Source organism: Acanthaster planci, linkage group LG11 (genome assembly GCF_054643075.1).
Source record: "Acanthaster planci isolate LZ-2023a linkage group LG11, COTS_SCS, whole genome shotgun sequence".
Taxonomy (NCBI): Eukaryota; Metazoa; Echinodermata; class Asteroidea; order Valvatida; family Acanthasteridae; genus Acanthaster; species Acanthaster planci.
The window spans coordinates 14,355,044-14,374,856 of NC_141787.1; the positions used below are offsets into that span (position 1 = coordinate 14,355,044).

Here is a 19,813-nt window from a genome sequence, read left to right on the forward strand (position 1 = left end):
TAATTTTCGAATAGGTTATTTGATTTGGCAAGTACCTCCTCGCAGACTCATCAACTGACGTCATTGCAGCCATAAAGCTTGGCAGATGTCACATAAAGAATGTCTGTTTGTAGTTGTCAGAGCAACGCCTTGTGTTTCGAGTGCGCGCCCTGTCTTTATATTGCAGGAAGAATGATACAGCGTTTTTGTCTGCGCAGCGGTCGACAGCTGAAACCCCGAAAGAATTAATCACTGGTAATTATGGGCTTTTCGGGTGACTTGCAAGTTTTTCCTTGGGATTGAAAAACTGAGTGGTGTTTCTGGCTTTATATTATTTTTTTTTCATTTAGATTTTATGGGGACTTCCCTTTTTTTTTGTCAGCATGGACATACCCGTCTCTGTGCTCGATTCGAGTCACTGTTTAAAATTATTTATCGCTTCAGACTAGGAACGAGGTCGTGACTTTTCGGCCCCGTTCATCATGTAGTGTTGAATGCCGATGACTTTGTTCAGAAAAAAACATTTTTTGGAAACCTATTTTAAGGCATGTTCGCTGACAAACAAGGCTGAGAATGATTTGCCCGGCGAAGTCCACACATGTCCCCCTAAATTTTTGCATGTGTCGCGAACTGATGTTCTCGGTTAGGTTTAAGTTTCACATTGCCATAAAGATAGATACAACGGTCAGCGCTGTCACCGTTCGTAAATTACACACACCTGCACAGATAGCACACTTACCCATTTAGCTCCTCAAAATATGTGCGGTCAATTTCTTTTAAGAAATTTAGCCGGGAACACAGAAATTACTTTAAAGGTGTTGTCTGATTTGTCCTTAATAGCTTTAACGGAGAAAAAATCAGAATACTTAAGAAAACCGTAAACTTTGACAAACTCAATTTCAAACAACACGGCTTACCGACAGGGTCGACCTGATGATCTCGTGCGGCAGGTTATTGGCATTCGGCAGATAGGTCAAGACCAACTCATGAACGAGTGGGTCGGGGTCATCGGCAAAGCGCTCCCTCTTCTGCAGACGGAAGAATGGAAATAGGGCTCACGATTAAACCATGCACTCAGTCACACAGCATGCTGGTTATGGAGCTGGTTATTTGGCAGTTTCCCGTCAAATTGAAATTTCAAGTATGCCTTTGATATAAAACGGTCGTTGGTGAGATATTTATTTTTCTTCATGCATGCAAGATACCGAAAGGAGATTTTTTTTCTTTCATTGTGGTGCCTTTGGTACAAAGAGGGAAGTGAAAAGATGAACTCACGTAATGTGAATACAGTTCCCTGTGCTCTCTCAAGACTTCTGCAGCTTCGCTGTGAAGGTGAGCAAAATGCACCGCCAGGACGTCGGATTGAAATGCTTGGCGGGCAAGTCGACTGGGACGCGGCGAAGTGTACGGCGTCGTTGACGCACTCTCCGCCGTTCCGGTGGCGGCCACCGTGGGATCGGTGGGCAGGCCCGCCGTCGCGCCCGCCGACCTCCGTAACCTGGACAGAAAACTGGCGGGGACCGGCGACGCGCCGGCACCCATGCAGGCAACGCTCAGGAGAAGGACGGATAGCATCAGTGCAGCGTGCAGCTCCATAATATAAATCTTGCTTTGCTTGAATCTTTGAAGTCTTGCTAGAGCCAACTAGTCGAGTCGAAGTTTATTCTGATTGAGATGCAGGTGACCTGCCCGTATTTATTGGCGCGCGGCATCCGCAACACGTGGGTAAGTTCAGTTGTTTCGTTTTGATAACACATTTTTGGGGGTAAACCTTCCGCTAATTGTAGACCGATTACGCATCGGAGAAGCAGCCGGCTATGACCTTTCCGCGGAACCATGGATGTGTTGTGTGCGCACTGAAGCTGCCAGCGTGCGTACAGTCACCCTGTGACGTCATTCATGGGATACCCAGAACTTCGGCACTGATACCTGTGGCGGGGAAATACCCCAAACAACATGTTCACAGCCGGTGCTGTCGAGCGTGGGAGCAAGTGAGCGCCTAAGTAAACACAGACTAACACAGATTTGACGGCGTCAGATGTGTGGAGCTTAATGTCATTTCAGGGAACACACCATCACAACCCACCTCCAGTCAAATTTGTGGGAAGTAAATAGTTTTATATACTTGGTGACATACGTACACAGGAAAATCATTTTCAGTCTTTTTTTCCCCTAGTCATTTCTAATGCCCGTGTGTGTTAATGCGCTGTAAATGTACTTCCTTACAACGACTCGTTTGAAAATTATAAGTTATAATTGTGAAGAGTTTAGTCGCTGTATTGGAAGATGCATTAATTTGGGAAATGATCAATCGGTGTCAATCGTACATAGCTTTCTAAAAAGCAGAGATAAAGAGGGGAAACATACACGCATTTGGGTTTGTGTTTTAATAATACACACTATGCACTGATGTCATGTGTCTCTTTCGTTTATTAATTTGGTCGCAAAGGCTACCCATAATCAATTCCCGTTGCCGAAGTCGTTGTGTGGTTAATACTGGATTTTGTCTCCATTCACGCGAGACCGGGATTTGGCAACCGCGTTAGAGGCTGAAAGAAAGATAGAAAAACAACATCCACTCCAATGACACTGACGATAACAAAAAACCACCATCATTTGTGAATCGCGGTTGATGATTTACAGGGGAGGCGTTCCTCTTTCAATCTGTATAGCTGCAAGAATCCGGTCCGTGGTTTGAAGCATGAAGGTGAATTCCGTTCTCCCGGCGAAATACACCCGGGTTTCGTTGGGGGGAGACATTGGCCACATACCTCACCGATGAAGTCAAGCTTTTGGTCAGATCGAGCACTGATTTTTCACATTACTTTGTAATCGTTCTCCAATTGCGTTATAATTTGAAAATCACGGAAGACTTTAGGAAAAGGGGCATCATATATAACCAGTTTAAGTATTTTTTTAGCTGTGGATAGGGACTATATTGTAAGATGGGTACATCTCCATTTCGCACGGCCAATGTTTCATAAGAATTGTCGAACACATTCTAATCTGGAGAGTCGAATGGCCAGTTAAACTTTAATTGTCCCTGGCTTATACAAGAGCATGTGTGCTGATTGCTTCAACTATATGCTGCAGTAATGGAGAGCGCAGGGTTCTGATTTCTAGCGAGCGGCGCCGCAGAAGATCTCTCTTCTTCTGCTCTAGGTCACCGACGGGATTAGGTTTGCCAGTCACTCGTGCTTTCCACACAAGCGGCCTGCTCTTCGGTAGTCTTCGGTCATGGGGACTTCCAGGAAGGTCGGCTAGGGTCATCTTCCCCCCTCCCAACCTGTATTGTACACACTGTAACGATGTAACCTCTTTTCCTAACTTGTAGCACGGCAGGAGTCCTCCGGGTCATTGAACTAAATCAAACAAAGCTATCCTCGGTGTCATCATCACTGATGTGTGATGTACGCATGAAAGAAGTCGCCTACGTAGTGCTACTGGTCTATGCCGGCTATGGGCAGGTTTTGTTGACATGATAGATTCTTGAAGACCAAATTCAAAACGATCAGGGAAAAATCAGCCTTTGTGAGTTTGTAGAATGTCTCGACTCCAATACCGGTTAATTGGATTTCTAATGCAGGTGTCCCATAGTTCAATGCGTCATTTGCGTGCTTCAATGTGAAATCGTTTCCATCGTTGCTAAACACTTTGTCCTCTGTCGTAAAAACCCACTGACGTACTACAAAAGTCCCTGCATGCCAATTTGAAAAGAAAGTAACCTGTGTTTTAAAGAAGTACGTGTATACTGATTTGCCACCCAGATTGCGACGTCATGACGGGAAAGTAATAGTTCAAAGCTTCCATTCATACACTCAAGGACAAGGGTCTATTGTTGCAGAAAGATGCTTAAGCGGCGTGCTGAAATGCGAAAGGATGCGCAGGCCTTGCGCCAGAGAGGTCTACCTTGCCAAGAACAGTTGCCACGTTGAAGCAAAACTGCTGGTCGTCAGGCGTTTCTATTCTTTTCAAAGGGTGAAGCAGTACAGGACACCTACAGCAGTCCTGGTGACCTTGTGACTGAAAGATATGCACCATTTCTGTGCCTGTATATGTTGCCAAGTTAGACCGGAGAGCCCGTTCGGTTTGGGTGGCTGAAGCTTGCCAGTCCAGCCTCTTTTTCAACCGAACCATGCACACCGGGTAACCAGGTGATGGGATGACAGCGAAATATGTTGAAGTCACGTTAAAACTATACAAACTCAAGAAAAGAAAGAAGAAAGTACAAGGAAAAAAAAACAAGAAATGGGGGAAAATGTCATTACTATAAAGTTCTTCCTGGTATGCCTTGGGGCTATTTTGAGCAGACTCATCCGGTGTGATGTAATGGGCCACTTTACCGGACGTAGAAAAATAGGGCCGCCGACAACTTCCGGTGGGTCTTTTTTCGCAGACAGTTCCGAGTCCGAGCTGCGTAAGCACTTTATAGCGACAGATGCCACATTAATGTCACGCGCTTTGAAACCACCGGAAGTCGACAGTGGCAAGATTCCATCTACGAAAGACGGTTTCTTTGTGGGTCTTTTTTTGCGTTAAAGTTTAGATTTTGAATGGGGGGGGGGGAGTCGTCCCTTTCGATTTGTGCCGCTTTGCAAAATTCCATGTTGACATAAGGCACGTTTCCATTGTGTTCGTTTTGTGATGCGTTGCGTAGGCCCAGACGATGTGTTCATGCGTTTCTTTTTCACGGACACAAAAATCGACTCCATTAGTTTAACACACGTGTGCGCCCCGGGAGCAACCTCGACTCCATGGGCTGCGTGCGCTTTTCTTCACTATAGCCCCTGGTCATGTAGATACGAAAATGACGCTGACTGGCTATTCAGGATGATTATACATAAACGTTGAGTCAAGCACGCGCGTATTTCAAAAGTTGCACGCTCGCGTCCAAGTATTCTCCTGTACGTCACGCACGCGTAAATCTTCATCACGCGTACACACACTGACTAAAGTCCTAATTTAAATATCCGAAATAGTGGGATATTTAAATTATACAATACCAGGGGTTAGATCGCGCAAGGCGTGGTAGGTACTAACATGGCGCGGCAAGATCGTACCCATTGGAACGAGGTTGCCCTGGGAGCGATGTTGACGGATGCGCAGCGCTGGCGCACGTGTTGACGCACACATGGAAAGGCGTCTTTAAGTCCTTCGTCCACAGGCTATAACCAGCACGTGAAACTGCCACCTTCTGAGGTGGTGTAATCCAAAACTGTGAGACACTCTGGCCCGGGTTCTGGCATACTGAGACAGGACGATGGGTCCGCAATGTCAGAATTTCATACATTATGCTTTGTTTTTTTTAGCGCCGGAAGGGTGAACAGTAACATGAGCATTCGCTGGTAACGGAAGCATTTCGTTCGCGATGAGTATAGCGCACACGACTCTGCATGGATTGTACGTACACCACCAGGCAAGAATGTTCGTTCGTTCGTTCGTTTGTTTGTTTAGTAGCCAGTACAACACAGAGAAAAGAAGGAAAGAAAAGAGCATTCAGCGAGCCAACGCCTGATTAGTGCGGTCGTGTATTGCAACAGAACCCTCCAGTAATAATGTATATAGGCCTATATATTTTTGTTTTTTTCCGAGTATAAAATAGTATTGGCCAACGCGATAGGAGCTACAGTTCCGCTCCTGTATCATTGGCTTTGAACAGGTAAATATCGGAAGTCAGCCTGGACCTAGGCTAAGTTAGTTTTTTGTTGCATAAAAATGACCATATGCACCCAAAACTGTTTACAGCATGGTGTGTCGTATTAAAATGAAACCAAGAGCCCGTTCTGCATTGTATCCCTTCATGGTTGGATGTTTATACCGATTTCTCTCTAATTTTCTAATTGATTGTAAGGTAGACCCCCCCCAAAAAAAAAAAAAACTTGTCAGATAGTTGTGATGGGTTTGTGTTAACCTCTGGGGTGTTTGTGTTTCCTAGAAGTTGAAGCAGAGAAAGGCCTGACTTTTTGTCTGTTTGCTGTGTGTGTTTTCCTTTATGTCACAAACTTGTGTACGGTTGACATTCAGTTTAGAGAACACGCGTCCAGCTTTGCTTTCCTTTTTTTCGATAGGCTCAGCCCTCAGATGAAATACTCATTGTAGGCTAATATGTGATGCTCTGTTGGAAACCCATGTCGCCTGTAACAGTACTTGCTAAGTTCTTCCGTAACTTTGACTTTGAATTGCAGTTCGTCATAATAACAGTTTCGCAATTTTCTCCGCTCAAAAGTGAGCTGTAATTTCATCTCCTCGCAGTCCTCGGCGCGTGTGTACATTTTTACATTTCGATTTCGTTCTTTTACTGTGACATCTCAGCCTTGAAAAATACCGAGATTGCAAAATTAGGCTTTAACTTGTAAACTCCCCGTCGGTGGATTTTTTTCCCGATTTGTTCATGTTGCTGTTACGTCATGCATTCACAGCAGCGTACTAATTTGTCAAGTCATAGAGCAAGGTACCAATTAGCAACTCTGGGAAAGTTTTCTTTTGTCATTCTTGAAGCTGTAACTGAACAAGTAACAAACATAAATTCGTTGTACAAGAGTGACCTGTCATTAAAATCCCCGCCAAAATATATACTTAGACAACCCCGTCAGTGGATTTGATTGCCACAGTCGCGTCATAAAGAAATTGGGGGGGGCGGCGTTCAGTAAAAACATGGTTCTTTTGGGGGGGGGTCTTTCCCCTGGAAAAAAAAAGATGATGCATACACCCCTTTGTTGGGAGATTTTGGTTGTGTGCCTGATAATCGTGTGGGTGTCTTTTGTGCTCTTTGTGTTGGCCGCTCATCTATAACGTACATGTACCATTTGAAGCAAGATATGGGACGGAGAGAACCCCCCCCCCCACGCACCTTTGTGTTGGTCATTGTTTGATCTGATTCTCAGGAATTCTTTACAGACTTCTAGGGTTTTTTTTAGGTAACAATAGTCCAGAGTGTGTATAGGGATTGGACAGGTAAGAGAGGCCACCCTCCGTCCCACATCTTGCCTGATATAACACGCACGAAACTACTGTCAGTTTATGCCTGTCTGGTACATTTAAAAGTGGAGCAATTTCTAATTGACTACATTCGTGAGACCGAGTGCCTACTTGGAATGTGAACTCGGCAGAGCGAAGCGATTGCCTTTTTAGGCAATATCAATCATGTGGAGGAATGTGACAAAAAAGAGTGTTTGCAAAGTAGAAATTAACATTCGAAAAATATAAATGTTAACCACCGTCTTATGTCGAGTTCCTCTGTGGAAACTCGCTAACTTTAAACTTGAAATATCATACGGAAAGGTGACCGTGGTTTAGAAAACAAACATAGTCACTTTTGGTCGCATGCAAATATCTCATTTCATGCTTTTTGGCATAACTCTTCATATACCCATTGTTGTCTGGGATTTTTCCCTCTTCTTTCGGGCAGAACATCGAGGAAGTTCTGTGATGATTTGGCATTTTTGGCAATTTCATATCCAAACCAAAAATGAGCTCAGCGCTCTTTGTGCCATTTCTCTTTTGTCTCCATGGAAACAGTCAGCGGGATACTGATCCAATTACATCGTGATTGTTCAAGATTCATACTCGCCCTTGCAGGTCAAAGCTCACAACATTAGTAAAAGGAAAATTTCCTTTTATTGCTCAAAAATGTCTTCCAAAACCAAGGCAATAAACATCGACTTTTTTCTGGTGAAACGTCAAGGACACTCCCACTGAGGGAAGCGGCAATGAGTTTCAACAATTCTTCCGTTTCTTCACTTGACGATAGTACGATTTTTTTTTTCGCAAATGTCCCTAAATATCCCCTCAAGGTCACCCGTCGATGTCAGCCAGCGGTGGCTGAGAGGAGTTAGCGGTTCGTTGTTTCCCACCTCAGCCCACCAAGGTCCGCTCCCGAGGCGAACCTAACACCGTTCATCGCCATAAAATGATGTCGCCTCGCCCCATGAGCTGATCACATCGTTGATTACAATTCACCTTGCCGACCGCAGACGGAATAAGTACCGTATACGGGCGTAACGCTGTCTGAAACGTGTCTGTTTAACGATGTATTTCCTGGCTCATTCCACACTCAGGCCAGGTACGGGACTGGTCCGCGCACGTGCATGGCAGCCAACGTCAGCTCTATAAACAGTCCTTTGGTGAAGCGAATTTTCCATAAAGGGGAACCGACCAGGCTCCAGTTTAATGGAGTTGTTAACCACAATGTTTTCCGGGAAAAAGGTCTCTGATATCTTGTTGGGCGATGTAGTTTACATGATGCGACTGGTGTTTTTTTTTTTTCAGATCCTTGTTTTTGTATTATTATTAATAGGTCAGGAAGTTACGCAGCAATAAGTACGGCTGAGCTGTTTCTTGTCACTTAGCCTCCCCCCCGTAATTGTCGAAAACAACTCTCTCCGGCACCTTGGATAAGTTCTTATGCCACCGTTCATTTTGCCGGTCCTCAAAAATAGTCCCAGTAGATTAACCTTTACACTCAAATTGTCGGAGGTTTGGTTGAGCTTGTAGGTTCCCCGAAAAGTAGGTTTTCGTGTGGGAATCTGTTATCGTGCTCTGCAGCAACTATTCGCCCATTGAGAGGTCACGTTCATTCTCTCTGAAGAGCCGCAAAATATCGTAAATGGTTTCAAAGGTATTGTTGCTTTCCAAGGCACGTTTGGACACCAAACGTCATCTACAGGTGCATTGCTTGTTTTGTGATCGTAATTAGGCTATTTAAAGGTGAGGTATTGTGAAAAGAATGACGTGTCGCCAAACAAAGCAAATGTGGCGGCTTTGGAAGTCTACGGTATGCTTGATTCCATGGCAGTGTCCCTATTTTCCTGACGGGTTCCAGTTCATTGAACTCTCTTTCCTTAAGGATAATATAAGAGTTTATCATCAACATTACTGACACCGATCTTGATTTTGTTACTGACACATCTTTTGTAACACACCAACCAATTTCCCCGTTTCGTTCTGTAAAAATTCCGTTTTGTCTTTCTTTTTGAAATCAACAATAAATTATTACAATGTATATGATAAGATGTGTGTTGCACACTTTGGTCGGAAAAATCTTGGCGCCCGTCGGCAGGTATGGATAACCTAGGGGGCGCATAAGTGTCAGGTTGGGGGAACGTGCCATTCCGCCTTGAGCAGAAGCACCCCTTATCGGTTGAAAAGAGCCATGTTGGTCGGCAGTAATCATATTATTGATAGCGATGCGACCGTAACGCGTGCATTTCCTGGTCGTTCGTGAACCAGCGAAGTTCAGTTCCGACCAAAGGAGCCTCCGTCGCTAAGAAAAATTTCGCCCTCTCTTGGTTCATCTTGAATTGAGGTTCACTCTGCAATCATGCAATTTTCCGACGGTTCCCTATTCTGCCCTTAACATCATTAATATAATTCATATATTTTAACGAAGTGTCGCCCTTTTAAACACACCAGAAACCTTAAAATTGATACTTTCAAAGCAAAACCACTTCTTATAACTAGAATTTAGAAAAAAAATATCATTTTGACATTATTCCTGTAACTTTGCGAACACGATGACGATAAAACTTTCTTCGCCATTCAGGAAACTAATAATAGACCTAAATTCGTAGCGTATTGCAGTGAAGTATGAATGGGAGAATTAATATAGTATTTGACAGACCTTATAGCATGTTGATTTGCTTCACTACACCGCTTGTAGTGGATTTAATCGCTACACGTGGGTGAGGAGATTGGCACAGCACTCATTTAGAAGGTGTTTAGGGTTTTCCCCTGGAAAATCTCACACGTGAATATACCCTTTTGTCGGGAGATTGTTCATTTGTGTGCGCGCGATCGTGTGAGCAAGTTCTTTTGATGCTGTGTGGCCATTTGGGCTTTTGTTTAGACATCCAGTAGGTGCGGATTTTTGCTTGATTGACTGTGAAATTAATAAAACTCAAGTGTTTATTTTTAGGAACATGCCACTTCATACTTCAGGCGAAAAGCAAAAAGAACGACTTCACAAAACATCTGCAGCGAAATTTGCCTAAGGTGGAAAAGTGTTGAACTTTTTCAAATTCGCGGCACGAATATTTTGATCTGCCGTCAAGACTTCGCGTTCTCGTTCGTTTGGGCGTCAAGCATAATAACCTTATTTACTCGGGTTTCCGACGTGAATTTCAAGAAGGAAGATAAAAAAAAAAACCACCAACAAATTTTCACGTAGCCGTTGTTAAGTTCCTTCGACTGGTCGAGGCAGTCGTCAGAGAATATTTACAACAGACTATACGTTTGGCTGAGTTTAGGGCCGTTTTCCAATACTCAACTTCGGCTCTGTCTCAGGCTTCAACTGTCTTTTACTAGCAGACTTTGGCGCTGTAAGCGCAGTAATCAGTCGAATAGTTCCACAGAACATCAAATAAGACGCAAGAGAGCCAATAATTACAGTAATCCAATGTAATTCAAACGCTTCAGGCCCACAATCGGGGATTGGTTTTGGAAACGAAGCCTGAGACGGAGACGACGTCGAGTATTGGAAAACGGCCCTGGTTCCCTGAAAATAGGGTGATATTTTCATTTAGTATTCTGTAGTACGTGTATTAGTATCTAGTGATTTGGACCGCTGCGAGGGACTTTTGACTCCGTGAAGTATTCTTTTACTTTTGACGGTCAACCATAGTTTTAGCAGCCACTCTAAAGCCTCTTGTAGGAAAAACGCGACTGTGACGTCAAAGGAGCAGGCCCTATCGGAACCATTTCGCACTCTGCGAAGCCACGTTCATTCACACCTGAGAGCCAGAAAATGTCACAAACCGCTTCGAGCCTTCTGTTGTTCGGCAATAAAGGGGTATTGTTGTTTCGCATGCATCACTTCCCTTTCCGACGTCAAACTGCTCTGTGGATTTCACAGGACCTGCTCCACGATCGGGCGGCACGGGCACGTCGCGTATCTCGGATATCATGCACGAAGTGTCGGACGTCGACCCCACACATACATTTTCCGTTCTAAACTTGATTTCGCGTCTTGCAACACTAAATGTTAATATTACAGCCATCTTTGAAGGCCCAAAAATCGGGCCAAGGAAGTGCTGTGAATATTTTTTTTATGCACGGCGATGATCCGCGAGAAAACCCTGTGGCTTGATATTTCTCATTTTGCAGATTGAGGGCGCACTGCGCCATAACTGCAAAGGCGCCACTTTTTTTCAAAGCCAGTAAATTGATTCGAGTGAACCTATGCAGTACTGATGACGCCACACTTTGTTTCACGTGCTTTTTTATGATGCTCTGTTGTAGACGGGCCTCCACTCTCCATAGGATAGTGCATCGTAAACATAGTTTGACGTCATCAGTACATAATAGGCCTGTTGACAGCACCACCCCAACTTCACCGACCCAACATCCTCCATTTTGATTGTTTTGTAACACCCCCCCCCCAAAAAAAGTGAAGAGAAGGATGGAGGCAGTGAACTGAATGCAATAGATTGTGTTCCCGTGAACCTGGATGAGGTCGGGCCCTCTTTTGCGATGGAGCCATTTTTATTTCGAAATAGATAGGAAGGAAAGATTAACTACAATGTCTTGTGCTTGGGATCATCCGATAGTTGAAACAGTCTTTCCAGAATCCGATCAATGATAATGATATTAAGATAAGGCAGTTCTGTAGGTTCAGTTCTACAAGTGGAAAGAAATCCCCGAAAAAAGGAAGCCCTTGGAATCAGGCACAGGGACCGAAAACGTCAACTTTTGATACGTTATTTTTCCTGGTAGCCTACTTTAAAGAGAGGACATTTTATCGTCGCGTATTGACGATTTCTTCAACTGATTAGCAACCCCACAACAGCCCACGAGAAGAGCGCCTCCAGGCGGTCAGTGTGCTCAGTGCCGTGTTGTCTTTTATAATTTGAAGTATACAGGCGGGGAAATTACAAAAATTATTTTCTCTGGGAGACAAGGGGATTTTTGTTTTCAAATTAGTGTTTGCACTTTTCCCAGGAATAAATTTGCCCCCCCCCCCGATCGGAGGGAATCTCCCGTGAATCATGGGGTGCATACCGGGGAAATACGTATTAAGCTCGTAAAGTATGCTATCAAAACTTGGTAACAAACGGTATCATATTTTTTGGCGTCTTGTGTACGACCTATCACACATTGTTTTCTGTCAACCGTTAGTGTGGAACCCGCACACTAATTTTAAATAAATAAATTGTTAAAAATACCAAAAATACCCCAGAAATGACACATTTTAACATTATATTCGTTCTCGCAATTCCGTTATGTTGTAGGGAACCGCGCATGCAGGTCCACGCACTTCAGGACCAAATTTGCCTGATGGTGGAAAGTAACCTTCTCATGCGCATAGTACCTGCCAAGGGGGCGCACTCACACACGGGTGTTGTCTTACTGCATTGTGAGGACACGCCCCTCCTTCCTTTACTCTTGCTTGGTTCCTGCTGCTTGGGACTTAAAGTCTATCTGAACGTGTCCCACAAGGCGTGTAAGCATCGAGATCTTGGGTCAGGGCCGCAGTATGTGTTCTAGGCCCCAGATACCAGCGGTCCGTATTCCTGCCAGTGTTCTGTGGGCCCTGTAGGTACCAGTCTGTTTTAGGCCGTATTGGCGCTGGTGGATCCAGGTACCAGCGTTCCATGTTTAATGGCAGTGTTCTGTAAGCCCTATAGGTACTAACGTTCTGCAGGCCCTATTGACATTAGTGTTCTGAAGGCCCATTAGGCAGGAATAGCATTGTTTCATAGACCCTAGACACCAGTTCTCCTATTACCCTGCACAGGCGCCAGTACACCAGTGTTCCATTAGGCTCAAGTGTTCCGTAGGACTTGCAGGAATAGCATTGTTTCATAGACCCTAGACACCAGTTCTCCTATTACCCTGCACAGGCGCCAGTACACCAGTGTTCCATTAGGCTCAAGTGTTCCGTAGGACTTGCAGGAATAGCAATGTTTCATAGACCCTACACACCAGTTCTCCTATTACCCTGCACAGGCGCCAGTATACCAATGTTCCGTAGGCCCAAACTACACGTATGTCCCGTAGGCCATAGGTGCTAGTGCTCCTTGCATTCCTTGTTGGTGCCGAGTAACAGGTTCGTCTTATGGAAGTTCTCGTACTGTTAGTAATGTCCGGGGCAATTTGGACCTATTTGGTAATGAACTCGCACTTCAGAAATCAACAAACTACCACGATCATCATTTCCTCCTAAACCTGATTTTTTTAAAAAAGAAAACAAAGTTTGGAAACAAGGGGTTGAATATATTGAAGCGACGCTGATTTATAATTGTGGAAATTGATGACTAACCTAACAAAAAAACAAAAGGCAGTTTTGAAGGCAAACATATTATTTTGAAACATAAGAAATGAAAGACCTTTCCAATGTTTACGTCATTATTGTTTCGATTTAGGCTTCGTTTTTATGACATCCAAAATTTTGACGTAAATGCACCGATGCTCTCTCGGTTAACAAAACATTTCGTTTTGGTGAAATTGAAAGTTCATTTCCACGCACCGTTTTTTAATGGCTCGTGCTATTTATAAGAAAATACTCATTCGGAACAAGTGTGACCAGTTTCCTTATGCAACCCAGTAGTGAACGAGGGCATCACGCGACCCTGCACGTTTTGTGAGGTTTGCTACTCGTGATAAACGGGCCTTCTTTACGGGAAGAAGCTAAAGAATCGATACTACAGGATGTTCGAAACTTGGCCAAATTGTGGATCAAAGAAAACAGGGAGCAGTCTGTCATATTGTCATGTAAAGTACAGGATCGGTCTTGTGATCGAACATTCCTGTGTCAAGTCCCCAACTTTCCCCTGTCAATCCGAACTCTCGCTACTGCATTCCTTGTAGACGGGTATCGACAAATAGTCCATGCACAGTATCGAAGTGCATGGACAGGACTTTAATGACTGGGGGAGAAATGAGGGAGTTGACTTGTCGGATCTTTTTCTTTCGCACTCTCTTCGCGCTTTCTCCAGGCTCTCATAAACCAATTTTTATGGGCGCTTTCCTATGAGGCTTAATGGATCGTGTTTTGTATGTAGCTCTATGGTCTCATCATACTGCCTCAGGAAAGAGGTCTTGACTTTTAAAGTTTGTGACGTAAGTATCGGTCTTTTCACGCATTGGACACAGGACAGGGAACGCATCTTTGCCCCATCCATTCTTTAGTATTACTGTGTGAGGGCGTCTTCTAAATTTACATGGACCATCTTTGATGGATCGCCATCTCTGATGGCCCGCTAGTTCTGATGGACTGCCATGTTGCTGATCAGTGGAACATTGCACCATGAAAGTCTCTTCCTTGTTAAAAGCAGTGGCCTGTTTGACACTTTATTGCAAATTTGTTTAATTCTGCACACACTGTTACGAATAAATAAATAAATACATTTTATGTATTTATAATTTGGACATAAATAGCTATATAAATATAATCTGTTATTAGGACAATGATACCAATATTAAATATATTAAAACAGATGAACGTATATTTCTTTTCAAAAGAAGAGCCATTGAATTTTTTTTAGCTTGTATCAGTCATGATGGCCCGCCAGTTATATGATGGATTGACAGATTGCTGATCAGTGGAACATTGCATCATAAAACTCTCTTCCTTTTTTGAAACAAGTATTCCGCTTGACACTTTATTGCAAGTTTGTTAAATTCTACACACACCGTTACAATTAAACAATAGATATAATTTGTGTATTTATGATTTGGACATAAATAAATAAGTTAAAAAGAATCATTTTAAGGAATGTATGTAATATAATACTCATACAATAAGTTAATAGGAAAAGGTATAAATATTAGATACATTAAAATAGATGTACACATTTCTTTTCAAAATAAGAGACAATGAATTTTTAAGCTTGTAGCAATCATGATGGACATTTTTTCCTAAAGGCAACAACGGAGATTTCAGAAGTACTTTATCTGAATAACACCTAAACAGAATTTATACCAGTACTGGGCTGCAGGGTGCGCTGTTATAGTAAACTTATTCGCTGTTTTAAATCCCAACTCCGCATCAGGTTGAAATTTGAAGTTACTCTACTACAAACGAGAAGATCTTCCTGCTGTCGTCTTGTCGTGAGAACCGAAGGTCTGGCGTGCGCTATTGGTAGTGGCTAGAGAGAACGCCGAAGTCGCTGGCCACTTGGTACATGTAGGCGATGAACTCTTGCAGGACGTACAGGGTTCGCTGGTCCCTCTCTGTGTTCTGATCGAAGGTGTCCGAGGAGCAAGGCTGGGGGTCGGCGGACGACTGGTTGAACAACTCACGCTGTGTGCAAACATACGGGGGGGAAAAAGGCGGGAAAGTGTGAGGCTTAGTGAACTTCGCTCTGCGGTGCTGAAGACGGCTTGATTGGCCGTTGGGTTGTCGGTTGGGCTTTTAGCTCAGACTTGGCGAACATCTTCAGCTAGAACTGAGCAGTCCTACGAGCCTGCATGGTGACGATAACTAGCTTTGGTGTAGAATGGTTAAAGAATGCCGGGGGCGTAGGATGTACACACCCGTGAGAACGCACCGAGTAAGGATGCAAAATGGCGAAGGATAAAATATAAAAGGGTGCAACATAGCGAAGAGGTTTGCGTGAGATCAAAGTTCTAAACTCCTTTTGTGAAGTACAACTTTTATTCTACATGTATTTCTGTACTGACGGCCAGCTGTAGATTTACCAGCCGCGGGTAGGCAGGAAAGAGAAGGGCCCTGTTTAATGACGCTTACCACTTCTGTGAGCCTTGCGATCAGGAGTTTCACTTTCTGGATAACGTCGTTTATACTGCTCGAGTGCGTTGGCTCTGTCGCGTTGACCTTAATCAGCACTTGCTTGTAGCAGACCAAGTTATCGTAATGCCGTTCGGCAATCTCGCTGTCCTGTGTTCAGAGGCAAAATAACATTAATCTCGTGAATTAAATGGTGCATGTTTAGGAGGGGGCGCTGTTTCACAAAGCAGTGATTTCCCGTGGGAAGAACTTCTTCCATTTCGTCTGCTACAGTTTTTCATAGTATTCTGTCCAAAAGGAAATCTGGCATGGCTACGTTCGAATCAATAGCTGGCGATATACTGGAACTAAGCGCTGTCCAGAATACTTCTGAGCCCCCCGGTGTTTGAGTCAAATATTTCAAATAGCTCAGGGATTGTGTGCACTAAAATACCACGTGGAAGTAAGCGGCTCTGCTAAATCCCAAACCATATAAATGTGGTAACTTACCGAGATATGATTTGCGTCCACTGCGTAAGTGCCGGGCAAAGTTAAAGAGGGCGCTGTTAAATCCTGGCTACGGACTATGGTGGTTTGTCCAAAGCGATCATTCATCTGTTTTCGGACAAACAACAATTAATGCATGAGTCATAATAAGCTACACCACTTTCCGAGAAGCATGGCAACCAAGAGGACGCCCTTGCAGTGCTGCAGTTTCCATCGCCCCCAAACACCGAGTACTTAGATAAGCTACTTTTATTCAAATGCTTGATGCAGTATCATAAGATGCTGTCACTTAATGCATGGCATGTGCGCGCAGAATCTAATTATGTGCGTCGTTCGAGTTTTTAGCAGGCAGCCAAAACGTAATGTTAGTAGTTTATTCACAGAATGTGCTGAATCGTGAATCTAAGGGATTAGCTTTGGTCTGACACAGTTAGAGTAACGTGGGTTTAACTGTGCCCCTCAACAACAAAGCCGCAAAGCTTGGCCGCTATAGAGGATTTTTCAATCACGTGGTTTTGGATGGTCAGCGTTCAATTTTTACACAGATGTACGCGGAAACGCGCGCACCTTCGAAGTCTCCCAACATTCTGACGTATATGAATCCGCCAATAGAATTACACAAATTCGAAAATGCACGCGCCTCATGGTACGCTTTCTGAAGTGTCTTTGCCCGTTCTGTTACGTCACGTGAGAAACCTGTATAGAGTACCGAAGTGAATATGTCACACGCACAGTTAGGTGTTTAAAATTATTAGCGCGAGATCCAGCGCGTGAACCAACACGCGCGCGTACTCAGTTCGTTTGCACTGCACCAACCTCTCCCCATGGGTACGATCTTGCCGCGCCACGTTGGCTCCCAGCAAGCCTTTGGCGATCTAGTGAAGGAACGCGTACGCATTCCATATTTGCACTGCGCTTTCTGGTGCGCAGTGATGTCACGCTTCGGTGCGTGGTGCCATTTTGCAGGCCAGTTCTGTTTTTTCCAAGAGGGAAACCTTCTTTGTGAAAATTCTGTAAAACAAAAGCACTGGCCTAAAAGATGGCAGCCACGCAAACCCTCTATAGTGAAGGACGCTTTGCGGCATTTTCCCCGGGTGCCCGCTGTCAGATGCGTTCCTCTCACAGACGAAGTTGCAACAAATATTCCTTTGGGAACAGAACGACGTTCCTTGGGATGGGGGGGGGGACTCGCGTTTGCGTGTACTTGCACGGTTGGCATGTTCTGCATTGGGCATTGATTGATACAATCTCAACGCTCGAATAGGCGGTACGCGCGCGTTGTGTGCCTCTTCGACCAATTGGGTGTCATGAATTGTGACATGCACACGCGCATCAAGCTAAAGAATGTACTTGTGAGTGCGGTGCCACCGCAGTTACGGCGTCTAATCTGAATACAGTCTTATATATTCGCGTAAGTCGCTCTCTGCACGCTGCCGCCATAGGCATGCAGAGCCTCGAACTGGCAACTTGTACAAATCGCGCCAGAATCGCTTTGTCCAATCGCATGGTAGGCCTGTAAGAACTAACGCAAAATTACATTTACAAGCAAGATACACAGGAGTCACTGAACCGCCGGCTACAATTATTGTGAAAAGCTGCCTGATCAAGGCTTTGCATGCCTGTGGCGGCAGCGTGCGAAGAGCGAATACTCACGTAATTTTCATGAAGCGTGTCGGTCGAGCCTTTCACAATCGTTGCCTCGTTGGCCAAATGCGAGGTGTGCCTCTGAAGCGCACTGACACTTCTGGACGGACGGTGCAACTTCAGGAATTGCTGGAGAGGTAGTGCTGCGGATGGTCCCATGAATACGCACAGCGAGGCAAAAGCGAACAAACAGATAGAAAACCTGGCTGGATACATGTTTCGGCTGAGAAAAAATGTGTATATCTGTGTACCGATTGCACTGTGCTGCTTATCTTGCTGTGAAACTAGTTGCACACGTGATCTGAGTTACAAAATCTGACAATTATTACCGCGAGTTGCCGTGGAATTTTGACCCTGTACGGTTACTGTGGTGCTCCTGAAAAGTGCCTGCTTTTTTATAGGCAGGGAATCCTTCCCGCCTGTCCAGGGTGCTATACCCGTCGAATGCTCTATGAGGTACCAGCCGGATCGGATGACGTATTCAGACCCCAAGAATTCACCTTAAAACCGCGAAAAATAAAGGAGAGAAAGTACAAGAGGGATAGAACTTTCCCCGGATTCTGCTCCACCAGAACTTTTGCAAGTCAGAGAGGAAGCACAGAATGACGTGACGCGGAAACGTTTATGCATCCTTCATTTTACACGCAAAGGGGCTTGCACTTAAAGTCATCATTGCTTTGTCCTTTCCTTCGGACGAGTTAATAAAATTGACATAAAAAAGCCGAGGTTCTAGTTTCTTCTGGCCGTTTGACCCTTTTCTTTATTGAATACGTTTCCTATGTGCATCGAACGCCTTACAAATGATTTTTTAGAACATGTCTTTTATTTTTTGGAAAGGCCGTGTGTCCAGAAGGATGAGATTTCAAATTACAGAAAAATCATCTGAAATTGCCCCGCCCTTCTTTTCCCCTTTTCTCTTGTAATTTTCGAAACTTAAACGTCATATCCTCCCGCTGTTTTTAGTCACACTCTTTCAGGTATGGAAAGTTTTTGTCCGTATACGCGGAACCCGAGTCAGGGAACCGTTTGATTTTGGGGGGTAACACCTTATATTAAAAATCAACCAACACTCAGCCTTGGGGTTAACCGATCCGGTTCGTTTGAACACATCCTTTATTCTCCATAAACGTACCGGTTACATTTGCAATTGCTACAAATAATGCATCGGGAGTTTACAAAATAATAATATGATATAGAATGTTTATGATAACCTCATTCCTTTTGAATGATAAACGCGACACCCCGGATGCTGCCGTCGTATTTGCAGTCATAAAGAGAGTTAACCAAACTGGGATTTGTCATGAAAATGAGTAGTGTGTGGGTTAATAACCCTCGCGTATCACTGAGGAACGCGATGGACTAATTCTAGCCCCCCCCACCCAGTTGCCCAGTTGAACCACTTCGATTCCTCATTCCCCATCACCACTGTTCGAACTCCCTTTCATGCCTATTAAAAGGGCCAAATTGGTGGAAGGGACTTCAGCACCCTCAAAAGCTGTATTGTGTGTAGATGTTGAGGGGTTTATTGTATTATTTATTGCTTATTTTTGAGTGTGTTCACGTTGCTAGACGAATCAGACAGTTCGGCATTATGTTTCGAGAGGGCTGGGTCGTTTGAATACCAAGCTGGTTCGGAGAGTCGGCGGCCGGGTCGGCGCACTGCTAGGGTTGTAAGGTCGCCCCCGCGTGCCCTGTTGACGTTCCCGATTGACCTATTAAAGACACACTTTGATTTGAGAATGTTGAAATATACTGAACTTTCTCACCTTTCAATGGGGCTTGTAGGGATTTTTTATTCCACCACGAATGACTTGCTCAATGCCCCGTAATGGTTCTAGCGTATACCTTGTCCATTTTATCGGTGACCAATCAGGAAATAACAGTTGTAATATTATTTAATTTTTTTGTATTAAAAGTTTCCCCAGTACATGTATTGATTTTCCTTTCATGTTTGCTTTGTGACCCTGTTTCGAATTCCCTGACGAGCTTCCGCGCAGATTTTAGGCGTTTATTGCTTGT

General features: G+C 44.2%; 3 protein-coding genes across 3 annotated transcripts in view; 1 reads left to right on the forward strand and 2 right to left on the reverse strand.

Annotated features, from left to right (window-relative positions):
• The window catches only part of dars2 (aspartyl-tRNA synthetase 2, mitochondrial), a 167,953-nt gene that overhangs the window by 91,142 nt on the left and 56,998 nt on the right, over positions 1-19,813 (forward strand). The gene's annotated exons all lie outside the window — the stretch shown is intronic.
• Positions 47-1,805, reverse strand: LOC147797490 (uncharacterized). The gene is made up of 2 exons (XM_087143425.1): positions 1,255-1,805; positions 47-1,007 (listed from the first exon to the last, which is right to left on the reverse strand). The coding sequence occupies exons 1-2, from the start codon at positions 1,573-1,575 to the stop codon at positions 879-881; spliced, it is 450 nt and encodes a 149-aa protein (XP_086999551.1). The 5' UTR covers positions 1,576-1,805; the 3' UTR covers positions 47-878.
• On the reverse strand, positions 14,463-18,604 carry LOC147797491 (uncharacterized). The gene is made up of 4 exons (XM_087143681.1): positions 17,804-18,604; positions 16,154-16,258; positions 15,665-15,814; positions 14,463-15,217 (listed from the first exon to the last, which is right to left on the reverse strand). The coding sequence occupies exons 1-4, from the start codon at positions 18,008-18,010 to the stop codon at positions 15,050-15,052; spliced, it is 630 nt and encodes a 209-aa protein (XP_086999807.1). The 5' UTR covers positions 18,011-18,604; the 3' UTR covers positions 14,463-15,049.

Coding starts and splice junctions, on each gene's coding strand:
- LOC147797490 (XM_087143425.1), bottom strand. CDS start 1,575: ATGGAGCTGCACGCTGCACTGATGCTATCCGTCCTTCTCCTGAGCGTT. Junction 1,008..1,254: donor GGGAACTGTATTCACATTAC/GTGAGTTCATCT, acceptor TTCCGTCTGCAG/AAGAGGGAGCGCTTTGCCGA.
- LOC147797491 (XM_087143681.1), bottom strand. CDS start 18,010: ATGTATCCAGCCAGGTTTTCTATCTGTTTGTTCGCTTTTGCCTCGCTG. Junction 16,259..17,803: donor ACACGCTTCATGAAAATTAC/GTGAGTATTCGC, acceptor GTCCGAAAACAG/ATGAATGATCGCTTTGGACA. Junction 15,815..16,153: donor TGGACGCAAATCATATCTCG/GTAAGTTACCAC, acceptor CTCTGAACACAG/GACAGCGAGATTGCCGAACG.